This window comes from Podarcis muralis, chromosome 7 (assembly GCF_964188315.1).
Source record: "Podarcis muralis chromosome 7, rPodMur119.hap1.1, whole genome shotgun sequence".
NCBI lineage: Eukaryota > Metazoa > Chordata > Lepidosauria > Squamata > Lacertidae > Podarcis > Podarcis muralis.
The window spans coordinates 12946393-12972852 of record NC_135661.1 but is presented as its reverse complement, the minus strand read 5'-3'; the positions used below and the strand labels follow the sequence as shown (position 1 = coordinate 12972852).

Below are 26460 nucleotides of genomic sequence, written 5' to 3'. Positions count from 1 at the left end.
CCTGCTTCCAGTCTGCAGGGACGTCACATGTTCTCCATGAATTCTCAAAGATCGTAGACAAAGGCTTCGAGATTACAGCCACAAGCTCCTTTAGTACCCTTGGATGCAGCTCAAAACATCTGGAGAGCATCAGATTTGGGAAAACTGTGTTACACTGTGTTAGTCTAAGCAAGCTCCTCTAACGACGCAAGCTGCACTTCCAGGGTTTCTGGGAAGAGGAACTAACTGTTAAACCACCCTGAGAATTGCAGCTTTGTGAGGAGAGTAGGGGTCTCCTAACAACTCTCAGCATCCTTAACAAACCACAGTTCACAGGATTCTTTGGGGGCATGACAGTGCTTTAAATGAATAGTGCAGATACAGGAGCCTTAAAGATTCTAAGTATACTGTACTGCCTCTGCATTTTGGAAAGAGTGAGCACATGCATTAGGAAGGAAAAGTCTGGTTTTACTCTTTGTTGTACTTGAAAAGCAAATACAGCGGTGCCTCGCAAGACGAAAAGAATCCGTTCCGCGATTCTCTTCGTCTTGCGGTTTTTTCGTCTTGCAAAGCAAGCCCATTAGCGGATTAGCGCTATTAGCGGGCTTAGCGGATCAGCTGATAAGCGGCTTAGCGGATCAGCTGATTAGCGGCTTAGCAGATCAGCTGTTAAGCGGCTTAGCAGATCAGCTGTTAAGCGGCTTAGCGGCTTAGAAGATCGGCTGATAAGCGGCTTAGCGGCTTGGGGAAAAGGGGGGGGGAAGGAAAAAAACCCTGCAGGAACTCGCAAGACATTTTCGTCTTGCGAAGCAAGCCCATAGGAAATTCGTTTTGCGAAGCACCTCCAAAACGGAAAACCCTTTCGTCTAGCGGGTTTTCCGTCTTGCGAGGCATTCGTCTTGCGGGGCACCACTGTACAACTGTAACAGATTAGCCACAGAGTCATCTTTCCTGACTACTGGACATGGATTGCCAGTTGAGCTACATAGTCCTAGAGTAATAGAATTGTAGAGTTGGTTTGGACCCTGAGGGTCATCTAGTCCAACCCCCTGTAATGCAGGAATCTCAACTGGTTCATACATGGCAGGTGGCCATCCAACCTCTGCTTAAACACCTCCAGGGAAGGAGGGTCCACCGCCTTCCGAGGGAGGCTCTTCCACTGTTGAACAGCTCTTGCCCTCAGAAAGTTCTTGAAGTCATTGGTTTGGGTCATACCCTCCATAGCAGGAGAAAACAAGCTCCATGTGGCAACCCTTGAGATATTTGAAGGTGGCTATCATATCTCCTCTCAGTTTTCTATTTACCAGGCTAAACATATCCTGTGGTAGTCATAGATATGTGACCCCTTTGTTTCCATGTCTAGGTTTCAGTGATGGAGGATGTCAGTGCTGTTGTGTGTCTTGGATTCCCTCTCTTAACTGTGGATGGGCCCAGAGGGGTAAGCATGAAATTGCTAAATTTGAAATTGTCAGCTAATAAACTGGTTTTACCGCATGGCGTGAGGAGTGGATTGCTTTTTGGCTACATTACCAACAACATACCAGGAATGCTTTGCATGTTGGTTCCCTACTTTAAAAATATGTAGCAGATACGAAGGCTGCTCTTGCATTCTGCCCAGCAGCAGCAGCAGCAAAGTGTACCCTTCTTATCACTTCTAAAACTTAAGAGATGTGTTGTTTTGCGCGACAGGATGTTGATGACCCGCTTCTGGACATGAAGACTCCAGTTCTTTTTGTGATTGGTCAGAACTCCCTTCAGTGCAATAGTGAAGCCATGGAAGATTTCCGGGAGAAGCTTCGAGCTGAGAACAGCCTAGTCGTGGTTGGAGGAGCTGATGATAATCTGAGGTGTGTTCAGCCAGGGCGAATTTATTGTTAGATCTAGGCCATGAGGTTATTTGTTGAAAAAAGAACCTTGGTAGGGAAACTGTATGTTGACCTGCAAAGTTAAAACTGCTTCCTGCTTAGAGGTTTTAAACCACTTTCGTAAACCGCTTTTAAGTTGTTGTTTTTTTACAATCAAGCAGTGTATGAATTTTGTTAAATAAATAAATAACGAATAAAACTCTGGAACTTGCTCCCCCCTCCAAGGAGTCAGTGATGGCCACCTACCTGGATGGCCTTAAAAGTGGATTAGACAAATTAATGAAGGAGTGGGCTGTCGGTTGCTACAGGCTATGATGGCTATGCTCTGCCTCCATAGTTGGAGGCAGCAATGCTTCTGAATACCTGTTCCTGGGAACCCAAAATGGGGAGAATGCGCTTGTGCTCCAATGCTGCTTGCGGGTTTCCCTCAGGGATCTGGGTGGCCACTGTCAGAACAGGAGGCTGGACTAGGTGGGCCATTGCTCTGATCCAGCAGGTTCTGAATCTTCTTAGAGTGGGTCTGGGGAAACTTTTTCAGCCCATGGACCACACTCTTTTCTGGGCAATCTTTGGGGCTGTAGGCCAGTTGGTGGACAGAGCCAGAGGCAAAAATGCGTAGAGCAAGGAATCTAAATCTTACCTTTGCACAGCAGCCTATAAGCAAATACTCCTCTATATCCTTCATCTAGAACAGCAGAAGGCATTATCAGAGTCCAGAGGTGCAAACTCTCAAGAAAGGTGCAAGTAGGACCAGTAAGGGCTGTGGCCTGGGGAAAGCGTGTGCTGAAAAGCTTTGAGTGCCCCATTTCCCCTCCCCCAAAGCCGGAGGTTTCTCCATCCCTGCTGCAGAGAAACTCAAACAAATCTTGATTCAGGAGTGTCAACTTGAATAAAATGCTGGGAGGGGGGAGGTAAGCCCCATTGCGCATAATCAGTCACATGAAGTGGGGCATGCACACCATTTGAGTGGCAATGCCCAGCAACTTTGGGTAGCCCACCACCCCCCCCTCAAATATTTTGTGGGGCGTCAAAGGGACCTCGGCACCTAGGAGTTGGCATGTATGTCTTGATTTAAACTTTGAAACGACACCAACGCATACAAGAAGCTGCCTTGACACTGAGTCAGACTGATAAGTCCCTCCATCCATCTGCCAGCGTCATTCAAGCTCACCTTAGCTGGAGATGCCAGAGACTGGACCTGGAACTTTCTGTACGAAAAGTATCTGCCCATAATTCACTGCCATAAGTTAGGACGCTAAGGTACACAAGAAACTGGGGGCACAGAATGTGAACATCAGTTTGAACAATGGGATGTGCAGTTCATAGTGGACAGGCTAGCTTAGTCCGCTGGCAATTGCCAGTAGATTTAATCAGCGTTCTTGGTGTTTGTATTTGGTGAAAAGCAAGTGTCGCTTCTAGTCAGTTAAGTCAAGTCAGCCTTGATTCCATGTAATTCCAGAGCAGGTAAGTTTGTCCAAAGTTGACAAAAACATCGGTAATACCAGATTGACCTTCAGGGGTCATCTGCTACTATCAGCTTTCTGACTGTGAATTGGGAAGGAGAAGGAAATCAAAGGAAGCGTGTGCTTTGACAGGTTTTCTGTTGTTTTTTTTAATAATAGGATTAGCAAAGCCAAAAAGAAATCAGAAGGCCTGACTCAGAGCATGGTGGACAGGTGTATTCAGGTAAACAGATCTCCCTACTCAAGTACATGACATAAATTATGAGGTCCTAATCACTTCTCTGTGCTAAATAATTTTGGCAAAAAAGCCAACCCTAACCTGAGGTCATCCAGATGTTTTGGACTACGGCTCCCATCACCTGCAGCCAGTACTGCCATATGGTACTGGGACTGATGGGAGCTGTGATCCAGAACATGGAGGGTAGTTTCAACAGTAGAATGGGCTACCTTGGAAGGTGGTGGACCCTCCTCCATTGGAGGTTTTTAAACAGATTCGATGGCCCTCTGCCAGGGATTCCTGCATTGCAGGGGATGGGACTGCATGACCCTCCCAACTTGACAATTCTATGATTTTATTCAACTCAGTCCTATTCAGAGTAGACTCATTGGAATTTATTCACCTGTTAGTTCAAAGGTTAGTTCAACCTGTTAGTTCATTCAGTTCAATGGGACTACTCATAGTGGTGTAAGTACGGTGTAAGCCCTCACCTGACCGCCACACTTCCGCATTTCAAGTCCTGCCCAGTCTACTCTTGGGTCTTGATGGGCAGAATCCAAAGGTTCTCAAACCCTTGTCTCTTCGTCCCTTGTCAGTTGCAAGAGAAACACTTGAACCTATCCAAAAGCAACTGTGCTCACTTGAGGAAAGAGTCACCACTGCTGGGAGGGAGCCAAGGGTGTCACAGGCTGGCAACAAAGCTGTGCCTGGGCAGGAAATGGTTTCAGGCCTCCAGCATAAGACTGTCTGTCTCCTGTTTTAGCAGGGTGGGAAAGTGCCATCGCTCAGTCATGTGTGGAAGCCTACCAAGAGACTGGTCACTCCTGCCGTAATTCCCTAATCTTCCATATGGCTTCCTGCTGCATTGCGTTTTCATCGCTGTGCTGCCACACAGTGGAAGGCAAATCTCTACATTGCCCTCTTTGGCAGAGGTCCTTCTGCAGGGACCAGCACATAATCCCTTCTATTGCTCTGAAGGCCCCCTTAGCACATTTCAGCACATTAAATTTTCTGTTGGCATAAGAATCGTAAAAGTAAGTATAAAGGGAAGGACTGGGAGTTGTGGCCTCGCATATATATATATAGAGAGAGAGTTGGCAAATAATTTGAACTACAAGAAGTTTCATTTAGACCATTTGCACGTTTACTTTGTGGATGCTCTTAAGAACCTAACCCTGTCTTCTTGCCTCTGCAGGATGAGATCGCTGACTTCCTAACTGGAGTGCTCACCCGGGCAGACAGCCATTCGGGCTCTGACCCTCGGGACCTAGACGCTGAGAAGAAGAAGAAAACGACACGTGATTTGGCCAGGCGGGATCTGTCCTTTGACATGCCAGAAAGAAGCAGCCGGCCGGCCTCCCCTGCAGCCAAGGTCCCGGCTTCACCTTCCGGGTCAGAGGTAATGACTGTGGTGGGGAAAGCATGTGTGCTGGCAAAGAGTTGCAGTGACAACAGCAGAATGTGCCAAAAAAAGAGAAAGAAAGGTTCTGGCACCTTCACACTCCAGCTTTAGATTTTCCCAGGCATTGCCCACACAATTCTCAGGGCCACCTTTGGAACCCTATACCACAGGAGCATGGCCTATGCTTGGAAACATACAGTGGTGCCCTGCAAGACGAATGCCTCGCAAGACGGAAAACCCGCTAGACGAAAGGGTTTTCCGTTTTTGAGTTGCTTCGCAAGACGATTTTCCCTATGGGCTTGCTTTGCAAGACGAAAACGTCTTGCAAGTCTTGCGATTTTTTCCCACTTCCCCCCCTTTTTCTAAGCCGCTAAGCCGCTAATAGCCTTTTAGCAGCTAAGCCGCTAATAGCCTTTTAGCAGCTAAGCAGCTAAGCCTTTAATAGCCGCTAAGCCGCTAAACCGCTAATAGCGCTAATCCGCTAAGCCGCTAATGGGGTTGCTTCGCAAGACGAAAAACCGCTAGACGAAGAGAATCGTGGAACGGATTCTTTTCGTCTTGCGAGGCACCACTGTAGATTAAATGTGCTTATCTTAGTCTGCTCTTCCTTCTCGCATTTAGCTTTCTAGAAAACAAATTTCCAGCTTTTATAATAAGGGTCACTTAGGTTCTGAGGGCACTTGTTACTTGTCATACTTGTGAGATGTGAGCATGGAACTGAGGGATGCAGTGAGCCCTGTATATGAAAGGTGGTGGAGGAGGGCTGATAGACCCATGGGTAGAGAAGCAAAGATTCAGAATTCTTTGGAGGATGAAAGGAGCCAGTAGCAGGGATGGGACTCAATCATGAGAGCAGGGAGGTGTTGGGGTCCATTGCTTGCCATGTCATTAGTTTTCCAAGTCCATGATCCTAAGCATTACTAAACATGTTCATTGTAGTGCACCCATAATGGCATTTTTGGGGGGCTTTTTTCCCTTGGGCAGGACCTCTCCAGCGTATCCAGCAGCCCCACCTCCAGTCCTAAGGCTAAAATGGCCGCTGTGTCATCAGTTCAGAAATCCAGTCAGATTGGGGCTACCCAGTTGCTGAAGAGGTCCGTGCAGCGGACAGAAGCTGCTGCAGCAGCACTGACCCACAAGCAGGCTCAAGGTAAGTCTGCCTGTTTGTCTTTGTGGGGCAGCTTTTCGCATCCTGGGAATGCTTAGACTGGGGCCTGCGCAACGGGCAACATTCCAGGTTTTGACTCCAAGCAACACCACTTTCAGAAAGGGGGTCACTTCCTCCAGAACAGAAACAGCCGCTTTAATGGGCCTTTGGGGTCTTCTGTTTAGTAGCTTTTGTTTCCTTCCTGCTCTCCGGCTGCTGATTGTGGCTTTTGTAGGCTTATAATGTGCCCGTGCAGATACATTTGTGTGTCCTCATCAGTTGACTGTGTAATGGAGTATCAGAAGCATATGTGATGGTCTTGTATGTTGAGGGATAGAGATATTCAACAGGTGCCTTTCATCCTGCATGGCGATAAGCTTGTGCAGGCTGTGCTTTGTGGCTTGGTCTGTGAGGTGAATGCAGGTGACTCCAAGGGAAGAGAACAGCACCGATGAGAGATTGCAAAGGAACATGATAGATTGGCAGAGGGCGGGGCAGGAAGTTTTCTCTCATCTTCAATCTGGTTTTCTGTGTGCCCAGCGCAGCTCAACAGACCTGCCAGCTCCCAGTAGCGAACACTCCTCCTCTTTGTCTTTGAAAATGCAGTTCCTTTCCCTTGAGCTTTTCATTGCATATCTCTGCTGCAGGTCACTTTCTGGGACTCTTGTCTTTGGCAGCAGATGAGTTTCAGCCCAGACTCTGTTTCAGCAATGCCAAGCATTACGCTTTCTTTGCTTCATGCCTGCTGTGGAGGGAGGATGAGCTGCTATTCACTCTGTATAGCGAATGGGCAGGGTAATGGAGCAATACCGTCCTCGTTACAGTCATTCCCTAAATTAGAACTGGGCAGGAAACTTGATCAGAGAAGGGTGGCGAGTCACAGCTCAATGAGCTATGCATGCAGAAGGTCCCAGTTCTACTCTCCCTCCAGATAAAATGGAGCTGTGGTGGTGGGTCTGGGAAAACTTGAGACCCTGGGGAGCTGCTGCCAGTCAGAGTAGACAATATATACTGAGCTGAAATAGATCGGTAGCCTGACTTGAGCTAAGGAGCTTCCTGTGTTCTTAGCTGGGCTACCTTGGCTGCCACTTGACCCACAACTGTCCTGTGATGAGATTGTGTTGCGCATCGCAGCTCAGCCTTTGCCAACTTCCTGCCCTCCAGATATATTGGACTACAACTCCTGTCAGCTCCAGCATCCTGTTGCCTGATATCATTGGGGCTGATTGGAGTTCTCATCCAAAACTCCTACAACTCCTGGAAAACACCAGGCTGGTGAAAGCCGATGCAGCTGGAAATTGCTGGTGCCAGATTGGCTGAGCAACTTACTTTTCTTATAGTCCCCCTTCTCCTCCTCCGTCTGGCCTCTGTTCTCCTTCTCTAATACATGAGGTCATAGGGGTGGGGCGGGGGGGAGAGACAGCATTTTTCAAGGGTTGAAACAGATTGCCCTGTTGTTTGATCACCTATGGTCCTTGTCACTCTGGCCTTTGTGGCTGTCAGCCAACTCAAATTCTAGGTCTCGTTGTGAAACCTAGACTGAATTGTATATGAAGGCATCACTCCTTCAGAAAAGCAGCAGTAAGTGCTAAACACCCTCTAAATAAATCTTTATGCTTTGATTGTTCTAAATTACAAATTTAGACACATCCTCGCAGCAGATCAAAATAAGTGCATGTGTGGCAGCATGGTCACTCCTTTGCTTTGTTAGAGTTCAAACCTCTCAAGGTAGCTGTAAATTTACTGCAGCAGCTGTCCAGTGCTAGCAGGCTTAATGCCACATACCTCCATTCAAGAGTGGGTGCTTGGAGTGCCGCTGTGTTGAGCCCCAAACAATGACAATCAGCAGTCACATTTTGCTTCCTAATGTGTTGCGTGTTGTTTGTGCCAAGTGTTTTGCAGTTATAATTAAATATGTCCGGAATGACTTTGTGTGGTTTGTATTAGTAAGTGACCCTGCTCAGGCAATAGCTGAAAGTGCAGTCAGTGAGGGAGAGAGAGAACGACTCAGAAACCTGCTTTTGCTGTCTCTGACAGAAGTTGCTGCCTGGTTCTGCTGGTCAGGGTGGAGTGGGTGATCTCAAAGCCCCAGTGACAGGCAATATGCTATAGGATTCGGCACCAAACTGGTGCCCTTCAGATGTTTTGTACTGTTGACAGTCCCATCAGCCCTGGCTAGCACCGCTTTGAAGGGTTGGGGGAGGCTGGGCTACAGCCATGCCAGTTAGAGATGCTTCTTGGATCTACTTGCCAGCCAGCCGCAGAGTTTCTCTTCTCATGGTGGGTCAGAGGGATGCCCCCCCCCCCAACATGAGCTGCAGGACTGTAATTTTCTCTGATTCATTTCAGCTCAGTTTGCTGCCTTTCTGAAACAAAACATGCTGGTGAGGAAATCTCTTCCTCCTGGCACCTCTTCATGCCTCTTTGGTGAGTATCTCCTCACTTTCTGCCTCTGCTGCCTCTCTCTTCTTCCCTCACCCTCCTTCTCTCTCCCTCCTTGCGCTGCTTTGGCAGTCTTTGGGGGCCTCTTCTGCCTTCTCCCACTCCTCCTGTTGCTTTGGCAGGAGCTGAAGTAAAGTAGCTATAGAGGACAGCTTCTCTTCCTACCCACCCACCCCACTTTTTTACATAGCTTTGAAAATTTCATCACTGCTGGAGGCAGTTTTTGCAGTGGGCCTAAACAAAACTATTTTCTGCCTGGACCGGCCCAGCTGTTCCAGCCCTGCTTTGTCCATGGTGCTCCTGGAAGTTGCAAACTGCTACCACAAGAGGGAGATGAACAGTTGGCTGGGGCAGTTTGGGGTGTTGCAGTGAGGCTAGCTTTACCACCTGTTCTTCAGGAGGCAGCAGGCTGCCTGCCACCTGGTCTCGGTGGGTTTTGAACTCTAGAAATTAAAGATGGCAAAGTGGGACAGATCTGGTAGACAGATCGTGACCCATCGTGGGCTACAATCCGCTAGGAATTTTTCCTTGCCCAAGCTTCATTGTGATGGAAGTGTGGCCTGATAAATGCATGGCAATGCATTTCTGGTAGGGCCTTGTGCCAATAAGGGTGGTTTTTTGAGGTGGGGGTGATTCCTTCTGGGCAGCCTTCCAAGGGCCGCATTCTACTGCTTGCCAGGGCCAGATGGCAAAGCGGGTGGAGCAATAAATGTAAATTTTACCTTTGTTTGGTAGCCTGGCTTCTACACAGACTCTCACACCCTTCTCTTTCTTTGACCCATCTAGACAAATGAGGCATTATTACGTACAAAGGCATATTCCAGCCAGGCAAAAACACTTGAGGTGTGAAGCAGGACCAGTTTGGGGCGTGACCTAGGGAGAGGCTTGGAGAGCCACATTTGGGACATGGCCTGCCTGAGGTTTACTGCCCCTTCACTGTCTGGTTGACCTGGAGGAGGCTGCTTGCTCCCTACCCCAGATTGCTTTGGTGGCTCTGATGTCCTGTTCCTGTAATCTGATTGTATGAACTGAATTCCACAGTGGATTTTCAGTGATGGGGGAATGCAGCAGCGTCCCTGTCATGGCAGGAGACCTGATTCCCACCTAGTACAAGTGCATACAACACCATTAAACAAAAGCAACAGTAGTGAAATCCAAACAAATGCCAGAGTAGAATTGTGTGTGAAAAGTACCACATACACTATGAAAATAACATTAGCTAAGTAGCCAGCTCTCGCTAATTTTGTAAAACACAGTGCTTAGTGCCAGTTTATTCATTAAAGAAACAAGATATGTGTACAGCTACATCAATTCAATGGCTACGTTTTGACTTGGCTTTCTTCAGCAGTCTGGATACATAGAAACAGTGCCAGTTAATTGGAACTTGCTGGACTGCCGTAACAAATGCAGGTTGCCAGTTTCCTTCCCAGCCTGCACAGAAGTTTAGTCTCAAAATGGTATCCTCATTCACCTCAGAGCAGCAGCAAAGCCAACAGAGTTCCCGCAGAATTCTTGGGGTGCCTCAGCCTGGAAACAGGCTCAGCATTCACTTTCTGCTCCATTAAATTTGGTGGCTCTATGCTGCTAGTGAACAGAAGAGAGCAGGGGTGGCTAACCTCTAGATGTGTTTGGACTCCTCTTCCCATCAGCCCCAGCCAGCATCACTGATGTTTGGGGCTGGAGTCCATCAGCATCTGGAGAGCTGTAGCTTAGTCACTTCTGGAGTCGTGTGTGGAGTACTTGGTTGTTTTGGACTACTGTGAGTGCACACACACACACACACACACACACACACACACACACCTTGGCAGCTTTGTTCTATGTGATTCTCCACATTCTCAGCAAAACGTCTTGAGTGACTTCGGAGCAGAGCATGCACCAGGTTTCAAAGCAATGTGTTAACTCTTTGTCTTAGTAAACAGAAAACTGACTCCATGCTGATGGCCCTGGTGAAAGCGGCTGCTTGGCATGAATCAGGTTCATGGGTTGTTTCCTCATCCAGGACAAACAAATACTGAACTTTACTCTCAGCTGTTCTTGGTACCATTAGCTATCAATGCCCAGCACTATAGAGCAAAAACATCGCTTATTCAATGCTGTGGCTTCTCTAGCATCTGCACATTGTGGAATGATAACATATTGGGGGCGAGTAGGCTTTGAACTTGAAAAAAATCCCTGTTTGTGAGATGTTCAGAGAAGAAGGTGTTCAACATTGTTGGTTCTTGTGAATACCTCATTTGGTTCCCAGAAAGATCCAGTAATGAAGCCATCAGTCCAGTTTGCTGACCCAGGAAGAGAGTTCTGAATTTTGCTAAAGGGGTGTGGTTTTAGGGACTTGAAACACACCACTCTTTTATCTCTAAGCCTGAGTGTTGCAGTAAGAAGGAAAAAGCACCTAGCTAGAATGAGTTGTGTGTTGAAGGCATTAGCAGAGAGAATCCGACAAGTAAACCATGTTTACTTGCACATAAATCATGCTGAAAGCAATAAGATTAATACCAAGTTAAAAAATTGTGAGGCTGAAGTCTTGGTGATTTCAGAATGAGTTAGTTCCAAGTAGGTTTGCTTAGGATTGCAGCCCTGCTGTGGAATCTGGTACATCCATTAGGAAAGAGCTTATGTGTTTTGAAATGAAGTCCATCTATTTCCTGAGTGCAGCTCACAATGCCTCTCCAGTAACTGATCTCTTCTTCCTTTACCTCTTGGCCCCTCCATCCATATCCTACAAGTCCTCCTTCCCTTCTCCTAGTCTGCAGCTTGAATGGCACCCCTGATTAATTCCTATTTAATGCTGATGATTGGCAGGTGAGGTGACAGCTTCAAAGAAAGAGAAGAAGGGTTCTTGTCACCCGCGAAGCAAAATGACACTTTGCACAGGGTAGCCTGGAGGAAACTGCAGGGATCTGTCTGGGCACATGCACAGGTTTGTGTTGTGAGGTTTCCCCTGTACACGTAAGTTTCAACAAGCTGTCTTGTATTCTCTGGTTTCAGTCTCTTCAGAGCAGCAGTCAGAGGCCAGGGAGAAAGAAGATGTGCGAATGCAGCTGAAGAGGCACCAGGCCCCCAGTCCAACTCACTGCAGCAAATCTTCCAAGCGAGCCAAAATCAAGGTGACCATCGTCTCCCATGGAGAATCTGCTGACACAGGGAATGGAGCCCCCTTAGAGGCACCACCAGAAAGTGAGTCCTGGGAACTATAGCTCACTTACAGGTGACCAGTGGTGAGGAGGGAGGGTCTAAAGGTCACAGGAGATGTGTGTCAATCACCTCAAGTGGCATTTTGGTTGGGAGAGTGCTAGACTAGGCTGGTGGATTAATGGTTTGGTCTAGTGTATGGGACAGTGCAGAGCAAGTGCCTAAAACATGTTATCATCTGACATGCAAGGTTTAGGCCATTGTATTAGTTCCAGGGAATAATTAGCTAATATTTTTCATGAGCAGCTCTGAGTTGCAGTAGCATTATAAACAAAAGAGGAACTGCTAACGTTTCTTGGATGCAGGTGTGTTTTGAAGCTAGAGTTGGAGAATTTGTTGGGATCTAGTTATGTTAGAGTTGCTCTGTGAGCTAAACTAATAAAGCATTGCCGTGAAAGACACGGCCATCACAAAACTGAGGCCCCTTGTATGGATTTCTGCAGATTGCACTGCAAAGTGAGAGCAAGAAAGGCACAAACAGCAGCTCCAAGAAAGCCCTCAGCTAACACTGGAAGGTGCTTACAAGGCTGCCTCTTACCCTCGTCATAGCGCATGGTAACCAGGGGGCCATGGCTACTAAGTTTACAGCTGTTCCCCAGAAAATGTGATTCTGGTTGATGGGAGGCAGAAAACAGCTTTGTGGAATATGTCTAGGGCATGTTGATTTTTAAAGGCCTGGCCAGTGGTCTGTTCATTTTTTTAAAATATTCTTCTTTCTGATGTCCATGGCATTTGGTTTCTGAGCCAATATAATTAGCTTTTCCAAAACTAACAGGTTGAAGTGTTTTCCACAAAATCTTCCACCTGGGAGCTCTAGATCCCCCATAGGAAAAGCTCTTTCTAGGACTGATGCTGACTTCCATTGCAAGATCCTTTGTGATTTCAGAATTCTTGGCAAAGCCAGCTTCTAGATGTGATTATTGTTTTGTAACATTCTCATAGCCTGAACTATGTAGTTGATTGCAAATGATTTCCTAACCTGTAGCATGTTTGGATGCAGCAACTGTGCGGATGTGTGCATGGCTTACACAAGTATGCTGGTAAGGGGCTGGGAGTGGCCACAGCTCCCTGAAGGAGGGCACACTCTAGTGCACATCTCGGTTCGCTGCCCTCACATATGAGGGAAGGACCCTGAATGGGAATGACTGCATTTGCTGATGAGCCCATGATGTAACAGCGGCATCACATTGCTAAACGGGAACTCCTTCTAGAGTGGACTAGTGATTTGCATGGGCGCCCAAGCTCAATGTGAACCAGGAGATAGGATAGCCACCCTTGAAACATTTATTGGGGATAAATCAGCTAAGGCTTTTAAAATGGAAGCAAGAGTAGGCTGTCGGGCCAACCCTTCTACGAAGAGGGCTTCACATAGTAGTTTGAGCACATCTGGACATGGAGACTTCCAAAGCTGTAAATTGTTATACTTTTGTAAATCTTCCCTTTAGTTAATTCAACAGTAGATTTATTTATTTTTACTGTACAAATTAACTAATCCCTGTTTAATCACTGGGGCATAAATTTATCAGCTTTGAAAGTCTCTGTCTCTTTTTAATTTTTTAATTATCCAAACTTTATTTCTTTTCACAGACAATAATGAAATGCAGAAGTAAACTTGAACCAAACAAGAATTCCCTCTTACCATACGTGGACAGGTGGAATGTGCAAGACAGATTTTCATTTGTATCCAAAACACTGCAATAAACGCGTGATTTTAACTTGCTTCTGTTCCTGTGTATTTTATATGAGAGATGCTTTAAGACAAGCTCTGCTATGAATGATTGGCCAGTGCTAAGAGGTAGTAAAGAAAGAAGGGTGTTTGGCATAACAGAATAAGGGAAATAAGTATAAATTAAATCAGCAGGCAGGAGTGCTGATTGCTGCTTCCAAACTAGACAGGCTGGTGCTTTGGAGGCAGTGAGGCTGTTTGGAGTCTAGAATCCAGTTCAATTGCTACTCTGCTGTATGTGCTGAGTGAGTCACATAGTGACGTGGTATTTCTTGCATCTTTCACGGCAGTGTCAGGCTATGGGTTATTGGAGGTTGATGCTTGGTCTTTTTCAGTCCTTCAGACATACTGCAACAGAAACTGACTCCTCTTACTCCTTTTTTTCCTTTTGCAGTAGCTGCAGGGAAGCCTATCGCTGCAACCTTGGGACCATCCGCCTTGGCTGTAAAGGAGGCGCCTGGATTGCTTGCCACCTCCAAGTGAGTATCTGCTGGCCTTCGATGCATTTAGGACCAATTCATGCATCTTTTAGGGGTAGGCTGCATTTGTGAATGAGTTGTCACAAAGAGTTGCCTTGCTAATCTCAAATCACCAGTGTTTTCCCCATGGAAATCAGTTCACATATCCAACTCTGAGAAATGCTTCATTTATGGAATTCATTGATGCACGGTGCATTCATTCATTCATTTTAAAAATTAATCTTCCCTTCCTTTCAAAACAGTGTGTGTAATAATGATGGTCAGTTGCTTAGCAGGGGTATTGTATTATGGTATGTATTTTTATATTGTAAACCACCCTGTCATCTTCGGATGAAGGGTGGTATAGAAATTTAATAAATGATTACAGTGGCGTAGCGTGGGTTGTCAGCACCCGGGGCAAGGCAAGTAATTTGCGCCCCCTAACCCGTGGATTTGCACCCCCTAACCCTAACCCCCAGATGTTGTGCCCGGTGCGGCCGGCCCCCCCTGCACCCCCCACGCTACGCCACTGAATGATTACAATAATCTATCCCACCCTTAGGAGGAGATTTTACACATCTATGGAGGATGGGCCTACCAACACCATCCTGAGGGGCCTCATGATGACTTATCTGTTCCCTCCATGGTCTAAACACTGTGTGCTGTGAAGAAGCAGCAGGAAGAGCCCCTTGATGCCCTCATAATGGGCTTCTCATATGCACCTGGCTGGCTAATATGGGAAATGGAGCAAATTGGACAAGACCAGTCATTGGTGTGGTCCAGCAGGACTACCCAAATACAGAAGAAGAGCCTGCTGGATCAGACCAATGACCCAGCTAGTCCAGCATCCTGTTCTCACAGTGGCCAACCAGATGCCCCAATGGGAAACCTGCAAGCAGGAATGGAACACAAGTGCCAGCTCCCCTCCTGTGGTTTCCAGAAACTGGTATTCAGAAGCACTGCTGCTTCTGACTGGAGACAGTGCAGAGCCATCATGGCTAGTAGCCAGGGACAGCCTTCTCCTCCACGAATTTGTCTAATCCTCTTTTAATGCCATCTGGCTTGGTAGCCATCACTGCCTCCTGTGGGAGGGAGTTCCATAGTCGATAACTCTGCACTGTGTGGAAAAGGACTTTACAGTGGTGCCTTGCAAGACGAAAAGAATCCGTTCCGCGATTCTCTTCGTCTAGCAGTTTTTTCGTCTTGCGAAGCAACCCTATTAGCGGCTTAGCGTATTAGCGCTATCAGCGGCTTAGCAGCTATTAAAGGCTTAGCGGCTTAGCTGCTAAAAGGCTATTAGCGGCTTAGGGGCTTAGAAAAAAGGGGGGAAGCGGGGGGGGGAATCGCAAGACTTGCAAGACGTTTTCGTCTTGCAAAGCAAGCCCATAGGGAAAATCGTCTTGCGAAGCAACTCAAAAACGGAAAACTCTTTAGTCTAGCGGGTTTTTCGTCTTGCGAGGCATTCGTCTTGCGGGGCACCACTGTATTTTATCTGTCCTGAATCTTCCACGGTTCTGCTTCATTGGGTGCACACTACTGCTAGTGTTATACGAGAGGGAGAAAAACTTCTTAAAGTTTATTCACTTCATTCTTAAAGTGCATGTAAGTGTGAAGTGGCCTACAGTCAGCATGGCACAGAAGAAACTATGCAAGCCAAGCTACCATGTGCTGCAAGCACTGGCGCGGACGCACCCCAGAAAGGGCACCTGCAGAGCAAGTGGCTCCAGGTGCTGCGTGCAGGGGAGCCAAACAATGCCTTTGGAGGAAAAGCAAATCTCATTTGTGACTGAGCAATTCCACGGGGCGCGGGTGGCGCTGTGGGTAAAAGCCTCAGCGCCTAGGGCTTGCCGATCGAAAGGTCAGAAGTTCGAATCCCCGCGGCGGGGTGCGCTCCCCATTGCTCGGTCCCAGCGCCTGCCAACCTAGCAGTTCGAAAGCACCCCCGGGTGCAAGATGATAAATAGGGACCGCTTACTAGCGGGAAGGTAAACGGCGTTTCCATGTGCGGCTCTGGCTCGCCAGAGCAGCTTCGTCACGCTGGCCATGTGACCCGGAAGTGTCTCCGGACAGCGCTGGCCCCCGGCCTCTAGAGTGAGATGAGCGCACAACCCTAGAGTCTGTCAAGACTGGCCCGTACGGGCAGGGGTACCTTTACCTTTACCTTTAATTCCACTTACCCCATGCCAAGATCTGTGTGCAGTGTGTGTGTGCTTAATAATTCAACTGCTTTTCCTTTTTTTCCTCCCCCGCCCAGGCCAAGTTCTGCTGCAGACAGCCCCTCTATCAGCCCCACCCCCTTGGCCACGATCCCTAGCAGCACAGCCCCAAGTGCTTTCCATGCTCTGCAGAACAGGCTGGTGGCAAGTGGCACACACTGTATGCAGGCCCAGCCGAGCAACGCTGTCCAAGGTAACTTCTGACTCTCTCTCTCTTTCTGTGAAAAGGCAAGATTACCCCCACCAGGCCTCTGAAAGCAACCGTTGCCTCTGGCCTGCATCGGAGAATGCCTTTACTGCTGGTGCACTCTGCCATCAAGGTAGATTGAGAAGACCTCAGTTTTTGAATATTTGTATTTTTATTAAATTTGCCACTCTGAAGGCCTTCAGCAAACAGTGCTTCCAGGGTGGCTAACAATGAAAGGTTTAAAAGCCAACAATTAAACAAAAAATGTAAGCCATCAATTGAAAATCAAAACCAGGATAGCAGGTAAGACATGATCAACAATGGAATAAGTAAGGATGAGTTAATACAAAAAACTTCACAGTGCTTATTTAAAAGCCTTTTCCACCTAGCACCACTCCCAAAAGACAGTGGTGTTGACGCCAGGCTGTTGGGGAAATACAGTGGTGCCTCGCAATACGAAAAGAATCTGTTCCGCGAGTCTCTTCGTCCTGCGGTTTTTTTGTCTTGCAAAGCAGCCGCTTAGCGGATTAGCGCTATTAGCGGCTTAGCGGGCTTAGTGGATCAGCTGATAAGCGGCTTAGCGATCAGCTGTTAAGCGGCTTAGCGGATCAGCTGATAAGCGGCTTAGCGGCTTGGGAAAAAGGGGGGGGGGGGGAAACCCTGCAGGAACTTGCAAGACATTTTCGTCTTGCGAAGCAAGCCCATAGGAAATTCATTTTGCGAAGCACCTCCAAAACGGAAAACCCTTTCGTCTAGCGGGTTTTCCGTCTTGCGAGGCATTCGTCTTGCGGGGCACCACTGTATTGATTCAAACCCAGTACCCTGTGGGTTCAGCCTGCAATGGCCAATAAAATCCAGACACCAGTTATCAGTCCAACAGGACATTTATTTCGGCATTGTAAGGCCAGTGACACACAACCTCAGCTGGCAAGTAGTTGAGGGGTGACACCCCAGATATGAAAAAAGCTCTTACAAGCAAAGGGGCAGCTATTTCCATATATGACAATAGTTTCTTTTTGTTTCTAATGCTTTAATCACAAAGCATACCGACTTCCTTATCTTTCTCTCCTTACTTTGTCCTCAGCAGTTATAGCAGTAGCTCCTTTGTGAATGTTGTTCCGTCCTTCTCTCATGGTTCTCTTGTGAACACAACCTTCACAGTCCAGCCTTCACTTGCTCAACGCTTCTTCTTTTTATCCTCCTTCCATAAGGCACGCCTCTCTGGCACAGAGCTGCTGGGTGACATGAGTAAGAAGCCTCCTCTTGCATTTCACAGAGGCTTGCGGTGGCTTCAGATGTGCAGTCCAGGCCTATCAGCTGAATGGGGAGAGAAGTGTGCATCTGGCTGGCTACCCTGGGTTGTTAGCTCCAAAGCTGTTCTTGAGTTGTCTGATAGGATCAGATTGTTGGTTCAGACAGCAAATTTGTTTCTTGAAGCACAGAATGAATAACCCTCTTGCTTCTCTTTGGTTTATCTCCAGGGGCAGCTTCTGCCAGCAGCCTCCTGCAAGGCTTGAGCTTCAGCCTGCAGGACATTGGCACAAAGCCAGCCGCTCTCCCAACAAGTGTTGCTGCTGCTGCTGCAGGGCCTTTGGCTCAGGTAGGTCCATGTGAGCAACCTGTGGGGTCCCTGGTCAACCAGTGGGCCAAAGGTCTCAAACATGAATCCCCAGCTGTTGTTGGGCTACAACTCCCATCATACCTAGTTATGGATGTGGGTGATGCTGTGGTCTAAACCACCAAACCTCTTGGGCTTGCCAGTCATAAGGTCGGCGGTTCGAATCCCCGCAACAGAGTGAGCTCCCATTGCTTTGTCCCGGCTCCTGCCACCCTAGCAGTTTGAAAGCATACCAGCATGAGTAGATAAATAGGTACCACTGTGATGGGAAGGTAAACCGTGTTTCCATGCACTCTGGCACTTCTCACGGTTCTCACGGTGTTCCGTGCGCCAGAACCAGTGTACTCATGCTGGCCATATGACCCAGAAAAGCTGTCTACAGACAAATGCCGGCTCCCTCACATGAAAGTGGAGATGAGCGGGGGCCGCTAGGGGCGCCTTGGAAGATGGCTGACATACCATCTATCCAGCTTGCATGAGGTAATTAGAGGCTGATTATGGGGAGTAAATCAGTCTCCCTCATCTTCCCAGGGAAATGGGAAGATGCTGCCCTTGCCCTCGGTTGCCATAAATCACCCCCAAGTTCGGATGAAGGAGGGGGTGAGAGGCACTGGGCGGAAAGCCCTCGTACAGGCTCGGAGCTCCCTGTCAGTTGCTTTCAGGAGCGAGCCTGGTTGCATTGCTTAAAAAGAAGAAAAAAATTGGAGAAGTAAATGCACATGCTTCAAGAGAGGTCAGGAGTGTTTTTATCTGCTAATAATTTTACCACTGAGATGAAGAAGATTGGGACGGAAGGAACAGAGATAACATCAGAGAACCGCAGACATGTTGGTAGGTGGAACAGAGCGGAAAGGGGGGGGGAGACTTTCTACTTTTTCTATGTGATTTACTTAACAACCCTCCCCCTTAAAGAACCGTCTCAATGACCAATCTGCAAGTGGGATTAAAAATGAACTGTGGGGGGGGGGGGGGGAATAACATGAATTAAAGGTTTTATTCTGGGAAAGACCTGGAAAGAAAAGAGGCTCTCTTTGTGACGCAGCAAGAAATGTGACCCGATATGGAGAGGCAGACCTTTGCTGCACGATAGATGGTCTTAGGGAGGAAGAGCTGTGGATCGGTTATCAGGCTGGGATCGTAAATTTGAAAGGGCTGTTATCCTCCTGGAGAGACAGCGGGTCTGGAAAGTTAATGAGCGGACATTTAGACTGTATTTCATCGGAGTGGCAAGATGACGAATGTCTGCTCGAACGAAAGCCTGGACTATTGGATTTCTGTGAGAGATCTACGAGAGAGCATTACAAAGCCCACACAGAGATATAAATAAGACTGTTTCTTTCAAGCCACTTGTGGAGAGAACTCGGAGGTGACTGAAAAGGAAAATGAGTAATAACAAAGAGTTGAGAAGATGGGACTGAAAACATCATTGTAAACATGAAAGCAGCAGAAATATAGACGATTGAACTCCTGCCGATCGCGAAGCATGGGTACCCCCCACAAAAAAATTTAATTTGGAAAACATTTGGACTTTATGATGTGCATTGATACAATTTGGACTAATTGGTATGATATGTTTAATTTGGTAAATGGAAACTTAATTAAAAATATTTTTTTTAAAAAAAGAAAGTGGAGATGAGCACCGCACCCCATAGTCAGATTCGACTGGACTTAACCATCCAGGGGTCCTTTACCTTTACCTTTACCTTACCTAGCTAGCAGGACCAGTGGTCAGGGATGGTGGGAGTTGTAGTCCAACAACAGCTGGGGACCCAAGTTTGAGAAAACCTGGTTAACCCCTTAGATATCGTAGCATGAAGTAGGGAAAAGGGAGAGGCCTCCTGCCCAGCGATGTTTCATTCTTATAACCTGTTCCTCTTTTTCCACCTTGCAGACCTCAGCGCTGAAGACCTCAGCCCCACTCCAGAACCTGAGCACCATCACCACAAGTACAGGCACCATCGTCCGCACCATCCCAGTTGCCACAACCTTGGCATCTCTTGGAGGCTCAGCAAGTGGGAAGCCCACCACTATTCACCAGCTGCTTACCAATGGGGGGCTGGCAAAACTTGCAAGCAGCCTTCCTGGCTTGGCTCACATCTCTGGTCAGGGGACAGGTAAGAGTCCAGCTGTAATGGCAGAACAGGGAATAATTATGTTCTGTGGTGACCAGTGTCACTTTTCCTTGGATTGTGGCTTCACCAGTGGGTATGCAATACTGTGGCATTACTGACGAGGGAGCGAGTTGATTGGGGCCAAAACACCAACTACAACACACATGGAGCCAGGATGCTATAGTATTCCTTTATTCAGAAACTTGCATTTCTGTGAATCAGAATTCAGTAGCAAAAACAATAGGGTCAACAGCAACTGCAAGTGTTGCAGTTATTAGCTGATGAGGTTGGTGCAAGCTTTCATGCTTCTGCAGACCTTGATGAACAGAGCCATCATGGAGTCTTTGACTGCAGAGACCCAAGTTAAAATATCCACTCAGCTTGGAAGCTGACTGGGTAGTTTGGGGTAAATTGGGCTTGCTATCACAGGTTAAAGATTAAGAGGCCTAATCCTAGTTGCACCACCCTGAGCTCCTTGAAGAAAGGGGGAGATACAAGTGTGATTTTCCAGCACTGAGCCTACAAAACAAAAACAAACAAACAAAAAAACCCACCCGAGGCTTTGCCCTTCACTAGCCTCCTAACTGTTGATTGGCAAGGAAAAAAGTAGGTATAAAAAAGGAGAATTCCCTGGATGCCCCAAGATACAGGTTTGGGGCAAGTAATCTTTGGTGAGATAACCCCCCCCCCCCGAGATTTAAAATGACGGAATGTGCAGCGAAGTAATTATACCTTTAAAATATGCCCTTCTAAATTCCTTCCAAAGTTCCCCATTTCCTCTAGTATAGAAAAAGACCATGTTTGGTAAGTTAAAAATGGTTTACTTACAAACTTTCAAAGGTCAGATTCATGTGTTTTCCATACAGCATTCAGAAAACACAGGCAGCAAAACTTAAGTTAGTTCCAAAGTGGTTAAAGTTCCTGATTTATTTGGTACAGGAACACAATGATGGTTTGTAGAAAAGCCATGTGATCTGAGCTTGGAGCTCAGACCTCTACACACCAGAGTTCACATGGTAGACTGAAGGAAACAATAGATTTTACTTTCTTCCTCCCAAGGTGATGGGGTGTGACCAAGCTAAGTGTGGCTAGATATCTTACTCTATGGCATTGACCTATTCATGCATTAATTAGACTTAAGCATTTTGGTTATATGAGGCTGGTTATCCCTCAATGATGATGTCAGTCTCTAAAGTCTCTGCCCATAGAAGGGCAGTTGTAAACCTAACTCCTAATTTATGTTTTGTGGCTGCCAACTCTGGCATATGTGTGTTCCCAGGGCAACTTGCATCAGTGACCTTTCCCTCTCCATTTCCACCAGGCTTAAAAGCTCCAACCACCATCACAGTGACTCTGCGAGGACAGGCCAGCCGAGTCACGACCCTCAGCCAGGCAGCCATGGGAAGCATCCAGCCCCAGCTGGAAGAGCAGCAGCAGCTGCTGCTACGGTCCCCACCACCTCCACCCCAGGTAATTCTGCCTGCTGGAGCGCTAGCATTCAGGTGAGGTACATTAGGGACAGAAGAGTCACAGAACTGTCTTCAAGCCTTGACCTGGGCACTCGGCCTTCTTCTCCTCTTCTCTCTTGCTCTAAGGGTTTTCCAGCCAGCCTTTGGCTGTCTTACGGGTTTAGTAGCAGCTGCCTCCAAGCTATGATTTGTCACCTTTGTTTACCACAGGACCCACCTGGATGGTTTTGCCTCCTCTGGCAAATCCCCCTTAGCCCTTCTATCATTATGGAGGACATGGCGTTTCGTCCTCTTTGCCATTATTAATTTTTGTGACTTTGAGTTATCTTGGGAATTTGGTTAAACCTAAAGAGGTCCATCTGGTCCAAGAGATCTCTCTGGGAAGCCTAAGAGCAGGACATGAGCACAATAGCCCTCTCCCAACAGATGGTGCGTAGAGGCACATACTTCCTGTGAGGAGTAGTCATTGAGAGCCTCATTCTCCATGGATCTGTGTGCTGGCTGGGTTGAGGAGAGTTGTAGCCCAAAAGATCTGGAGGACACCAGGTTGGCAAAGTTTGGCTAAACCAGATCGTAAGTGACATAAAGGTAAAGGACCCCTGACAGTTAAGTCCAGTTGCGAATGACTCTGGGGTTGCGGCGCTCATCTCGCTTAACATGCCGAGGGAGTTGGCGTCTATCTGCTCCACAGGCAGTTTTTCCAGGTCAGGTGGCCATGACTTAAGCCACTTCTGGTGCAGTGGAACACCGACACCAGAGCAGCACACAGAAACGCTGTTTACCTTCCTACCAGAGCAGTACCTATTAATCTACTTGCACTTTTTGGCGTGCTTTTGAACTGCTAGGTTGGCAGGAGCTGGGACCCAGCAACTGGAGCTCACCCCGTTGCGGGGATTTGAACCGCCGACCTTTTGATCGGCAAGCCCAAGGCTCAGTGGTTCAGACCACAGCTCCACCCACATCCCATCTATTAAAAGAAATAAGGTAACATATATTAAAAGAAAGAAGATAGTATATACAGTGGTGCCCTGCAAGACGAATGCATCGCAAGACGAAAAACTCGCTAGACGAAAGGGTTTTCCGTTTTTTGAGTCGTTCCGCAAGACGAATTTCCCTATGGGCTTGCTTCGCAAGATGAAATGTCTTGCAAGTTCTTGCGAGTTTGTTTCCTGTTTCTTAAAGCCGCTAAGCCATTAATAGCCGCTAATAGCCGTGCTTCGCAAGACGAAAAAAACCGCAAGACGAAGAGACTCGCGGAACGGATTAATTTCGTCTTGCGAGGCACCACTGTATTTAGTTTGTAATGGAACCCACTTCATGCACTTTCTACTCTGTCTTCTCAGTCCCACCCCCATAAAGGAATCGTCTGATTCTGAGCTTGTGGAAAGTGTCATGTCAGATAATAATTTGGGATGGACTTGTGGTATGAATCCAAAGCCTGCTTTTGCTTAAATGCTGAAGAAGTTTCTGGGGACTTACTGGTGCATATTTAAAGATCTATTGAGTCAGCCTGGTCAAAAGGTCCGGTGTGCATCCCATACCTACATCTCCGGGAATCGGAAATACACAAGTTGGAACTGCAGCACAATGTTCAAAGGGCATCCCTACACCCTAAGTAGCACTACTAAGGCTTACAAACAGACTTAAGAACAGTATGCTTGGGAAACATTTGTTTGCTATGCACTTCTACAGCATTCAAGCAGGGTTTCCCCTCCTAATAATGAAAATTTTGGCATAATTTTATGTACATGTCACACAACATTTTTATAGCAGTATAGGTGGTTCTTTCTCATAACTTTTGGTATTTGGTCCTTTCCATTTTCTTACTCACACTTCTGAGTTGCTTATGGCCAGAAATGTCATTTCGTTGCCCTCCATTTCTCTTCTTTTTCTGTGTTTACATTTTTCAGATCGCAGATAGTGCAGTTGGAAACTTCACCAGTGCAGCTTCCAGCTCCACTCCTTCCAGCAAGTTGTTGCCTCAGGGGGAACTTGGCAAAGCCAAGGCCGGCATAGAGGTGCCTCCTGCTGAACCAACATCTCAAGCAACCTCAGCGCCGCCACCAGCACTATCTGTAGGTGAGAAATGGTGGCATCTGAGCAACGTCTAGAAATCCAGCTGCAGGGGTACATCATGTAGCAGGTCACTACTTTTAGTAGTCATTGGTGAACAGCTGTCCTCTTTTTAGGCAGATAGCCGCTGATGTTCATTTGAACTGAATATGAAACAGTCCAAATAGCTAGGTTGCTCAGGTGCTCAGTCTAGTTTCTTTCATTCATTCAAAACAGAATGCCTGAATGGAACAGAGGGTCCAAAACCTTTTGAGACAGTGTCCCTTTGGTTCCACAAACTCATCCCTAGAAATAATAATAATAATAATAATTTTTTATTTATACCCCGCCCTCCCCAGCCAAGGCCAGGCTCAGAGCGGCTTGCAAGCAATAATAAAAACAAGATGGATGATTACAACTTAAAAACAAAAATAAAATACAACATTAAAATAACGAAACATTAAAATATTAAAATGTAGCCTCATTGCAGGAGAAGGAAAAGAAAAAAGAAAGAGAGGGAGGGAGGGAATCAAATTGACTCCAAGCCAAAGGCCAGGCGGAACAACTCTGTCTTACAGGCCCTGCGGAAAGAAATCAGATCCTGCAGGGCCCTGGTCTCATGAGGCAGAGCGTTCCACCAGGCCGGAGCCAGAGTTGAAAAGGCCCTGGCTCTGGTTGAATCCAATCTAACTTCCTTAGGGCCTGGGACCACTAGGGTGTTGTTATTTATGGACCTTGAGGCTCTCCGTGGGGCATACCAGGAGAGGCGGTCCCGTAGGTACGAGGGTCCTAGGCCGTGAAGGGCTTTAAAGGTCAAAAGCAGCACCTTAAATCTGACCCTGTACTCCACCGGGAGCCAGTGCAGCTTGAAAAGCACTGGGTGAATATGCTCCCATGGCAAAGACCCCGTGAGGAGCCTCGCTGCAGCATTCTGTACCCGCTGGAGTTTCTGGGACAGCTTCAAGGGCAGCCCCGCGTAGAGCGAATTACAGTAGTCAAGCCTGGAGATGACTGTCGCATGGATCACTGTGTCCAGTATAGTGATAGTGTCCTATACCTTATAAAAAGCATTATGCAGAATGGTTTGCATGACCTACTAAGGAAGATGACACAGTAGAATGCAAAACAGCAACAATTGCACATTTACTCAAAATCCAATTAAAACCCAATGACCTTGATCCAGTGATACAGACTTTTCAAAGTGATAAGTCATTTACACTTCCAGCCCCCCCCCCCCCCCCGGTAATCCCTTCCAGGGGATAGTATAGCCAGATCTGGGAACCACTGCCATAAACCAAAAAGGAATTCTGTGTGAAGTGTCTGCATTGACACATGGGGCTGCTTAGGAGCCAGGGAGCTGGTTTCTTCCCATTTTAAAGTGCTTCTCAAATTTATCTTGCCTGCATTGTCTGAAACATCAGCAGCTTTCCCGGCAGTTTTTTCCACCACTTACATTTCTAGGTACCCTCTCAGTACCTAGAAAATAACCTTCTAGAGTCTGCAAAAGCAAATTAGATTTTTATGTGAATCCCTAGTATTTACAATCTACTCTTTGCCCAAGGCACAATATTAGAAAGGTGGGAAATTATATGGGAGAGAATGCTGCCACTTTCATGTTTACCCAGCCCATTGTACCATTTGGGGTTCCCCTGAATGTTATTGAGAATACTGTCTTCTAAAAATTACCAGAAGCGTCTGCATGTTGCTAGAGAGCATAGTGGCCTTGGCTGTCTCACTGATTTGAATGTCACTGGCTGTGGTCAGTCTGAGATTGAGTGCAACAGGATAGAGTGATAATGGATCTCTCCTGAAATTGTGTCTGTTCAGGTGTTGCCTGGTAAATGACACCCTGGTGCTTGATTGTAGAGATGTTTAATTACCTGGGCACCAACTGAGACTCCTTTCTTGTCCCTCTTCCTGCATAGTAACCACCACAAGCCCCATGAAGACGCTGTATGTGATGTCAGATGCCAAACTGTCTGCCCTCACAAAATCTGTCATGGCAGAGGCCGCTTCCGTCTCTGTGAAGCCCACAGCAGTCCAAACTGCCGTTGCTTCCTCCAGCTCCTCCTCAGCCCCCGTGGGAGCTGTGACCTTCGCCACCTCCGCCCCAGCTAGCACACCCTGCAGCCTTGTGCATTCCAAAGTGGGACCTGTGTTGCAGACGACATCCAAGACGGTGATACTGACTTCTACACTAACAGCCATGAAGGGTGACCGAGCCCTAGGACAGAGGGTGGAGAAGGTTAATCTGACCAAAGGTCATGCGCTTGGGACTGTGGAGACCCTGGGCAGGGTGCCTTCTGTCATGGACGACAGCAGTACCATCATCCACACCAGGGAGAGTCTTGCAAACAGACACTTGCTTCCACAAGGCATGTTGTCCGCTGGAGCCGGCACCACACTTATCACATTGGGCAATAACTTGACCAGCTCTTCCATCATAGCCACAGCTGGGCCTGCTCTCAGCCAGAAGCCATAGCAAGGAGGCAGCACGCCAGTGTACCATGGAACTGTTTGGCCTCTGCAACGGAAGCAGGAGTATTGCTCTCTCATTCCTGTCCTCCACGACAAGAGGACCCTTCATCTGTTTTCTTCCTTTGTCACTTTTAATAAACGTATCTTTTTGTGTACATAACTTTCTTTAATCATTGACTTCATTGCCTTCTACGAAGGGAGAAATGTTCAAATCTTCACAAGCGCTGAATGTAGATTGCTGGGTGTTTCTAGGTAGGTTTCTTAGAGCATTGCTTACCAAAACATTTTGCAGATAGTGAAATGTTTTTTACCTCCCTTGTATGGGGAGCGAAACATTTTGCCTAACTGGAGATCCCTTACAGGCAGCAATTGTATTAAGAATATCAGTTCTTGATTCCTGCCCCAAGCTATTAAGTTCTAAAGGGGGGGGGGGCA

At 47.2% G+C, this 26460-nt stretch overlaps 1 protein-coding gene across 10 annotated transcripts in view; it reads left to right on the top strand.

Annotated features, from left to right (window-relative positions):
- The window catches only part of KANSL3 (KAT8 regulatory NSL complex subunit 3), a 35422-nt gene extending 9237 nt beyond the window's left edge, over window positions 1-26185 (top strand). For 6 of the 10 annotated variants that reach the window (XM_028741130.2, XM_028741132.2, XM_028741133.2 and 3 more), the window contains exons 10-23: window positions 1343-1417; window positions 1669-1826; window positions 3467-3530; window positions 4720-4923; window positions 5911-6076; window positions 8423-8500; window positions 11507-11695; window positions 13831-13915; window positions 16149-16303; window positions 17779-17897; window positions 19807-20029; window positions 21348-21496; window positions 23406-23574; window positions 25473-26185. In XM_028741130.2, coding sequence (XP_028596963.2) covers window positions 1343-1417; window positions 1669-1826; window positions 3467-3530; window positions 4720-4923; window positions 5911-6076; window positions 8423-8500; window positions 11507-11695; window positions 13831-13915; window positions 16149-16303; window positions 17779-17897; window positions 19807-20029; window positions 21348-21496; window positions 23406-23574; window positions 25473-26029 — 2391 coding nt within the window. In that variant the 3' untranslated portion in view covers window positions 26030-26185. Of the gene's footprint in view, window positions 1-1342; window positions 1418-1668; window positions 1827-3466; window positions 3531-4719; window positions 4924-5910; window positions 6077-8422; window positions 8501-11506; window positions 11696-13830; window positions 13916-16148; window positions 16304-17778; window positions 17898-19806; window positions 20030-21347; window positions 21497-23405; window positions 23639-25472 lie in introns of all 10 variants that reach the window. The other 4 variants (XM_028741137.2, XM_028741135.2, XM_028741136.2 and 1 more) reach the window with 4 other exon arrangements.
- The last annotated feature ends 275 nt before the right edge of the window (window positions 26186-26460 follow it).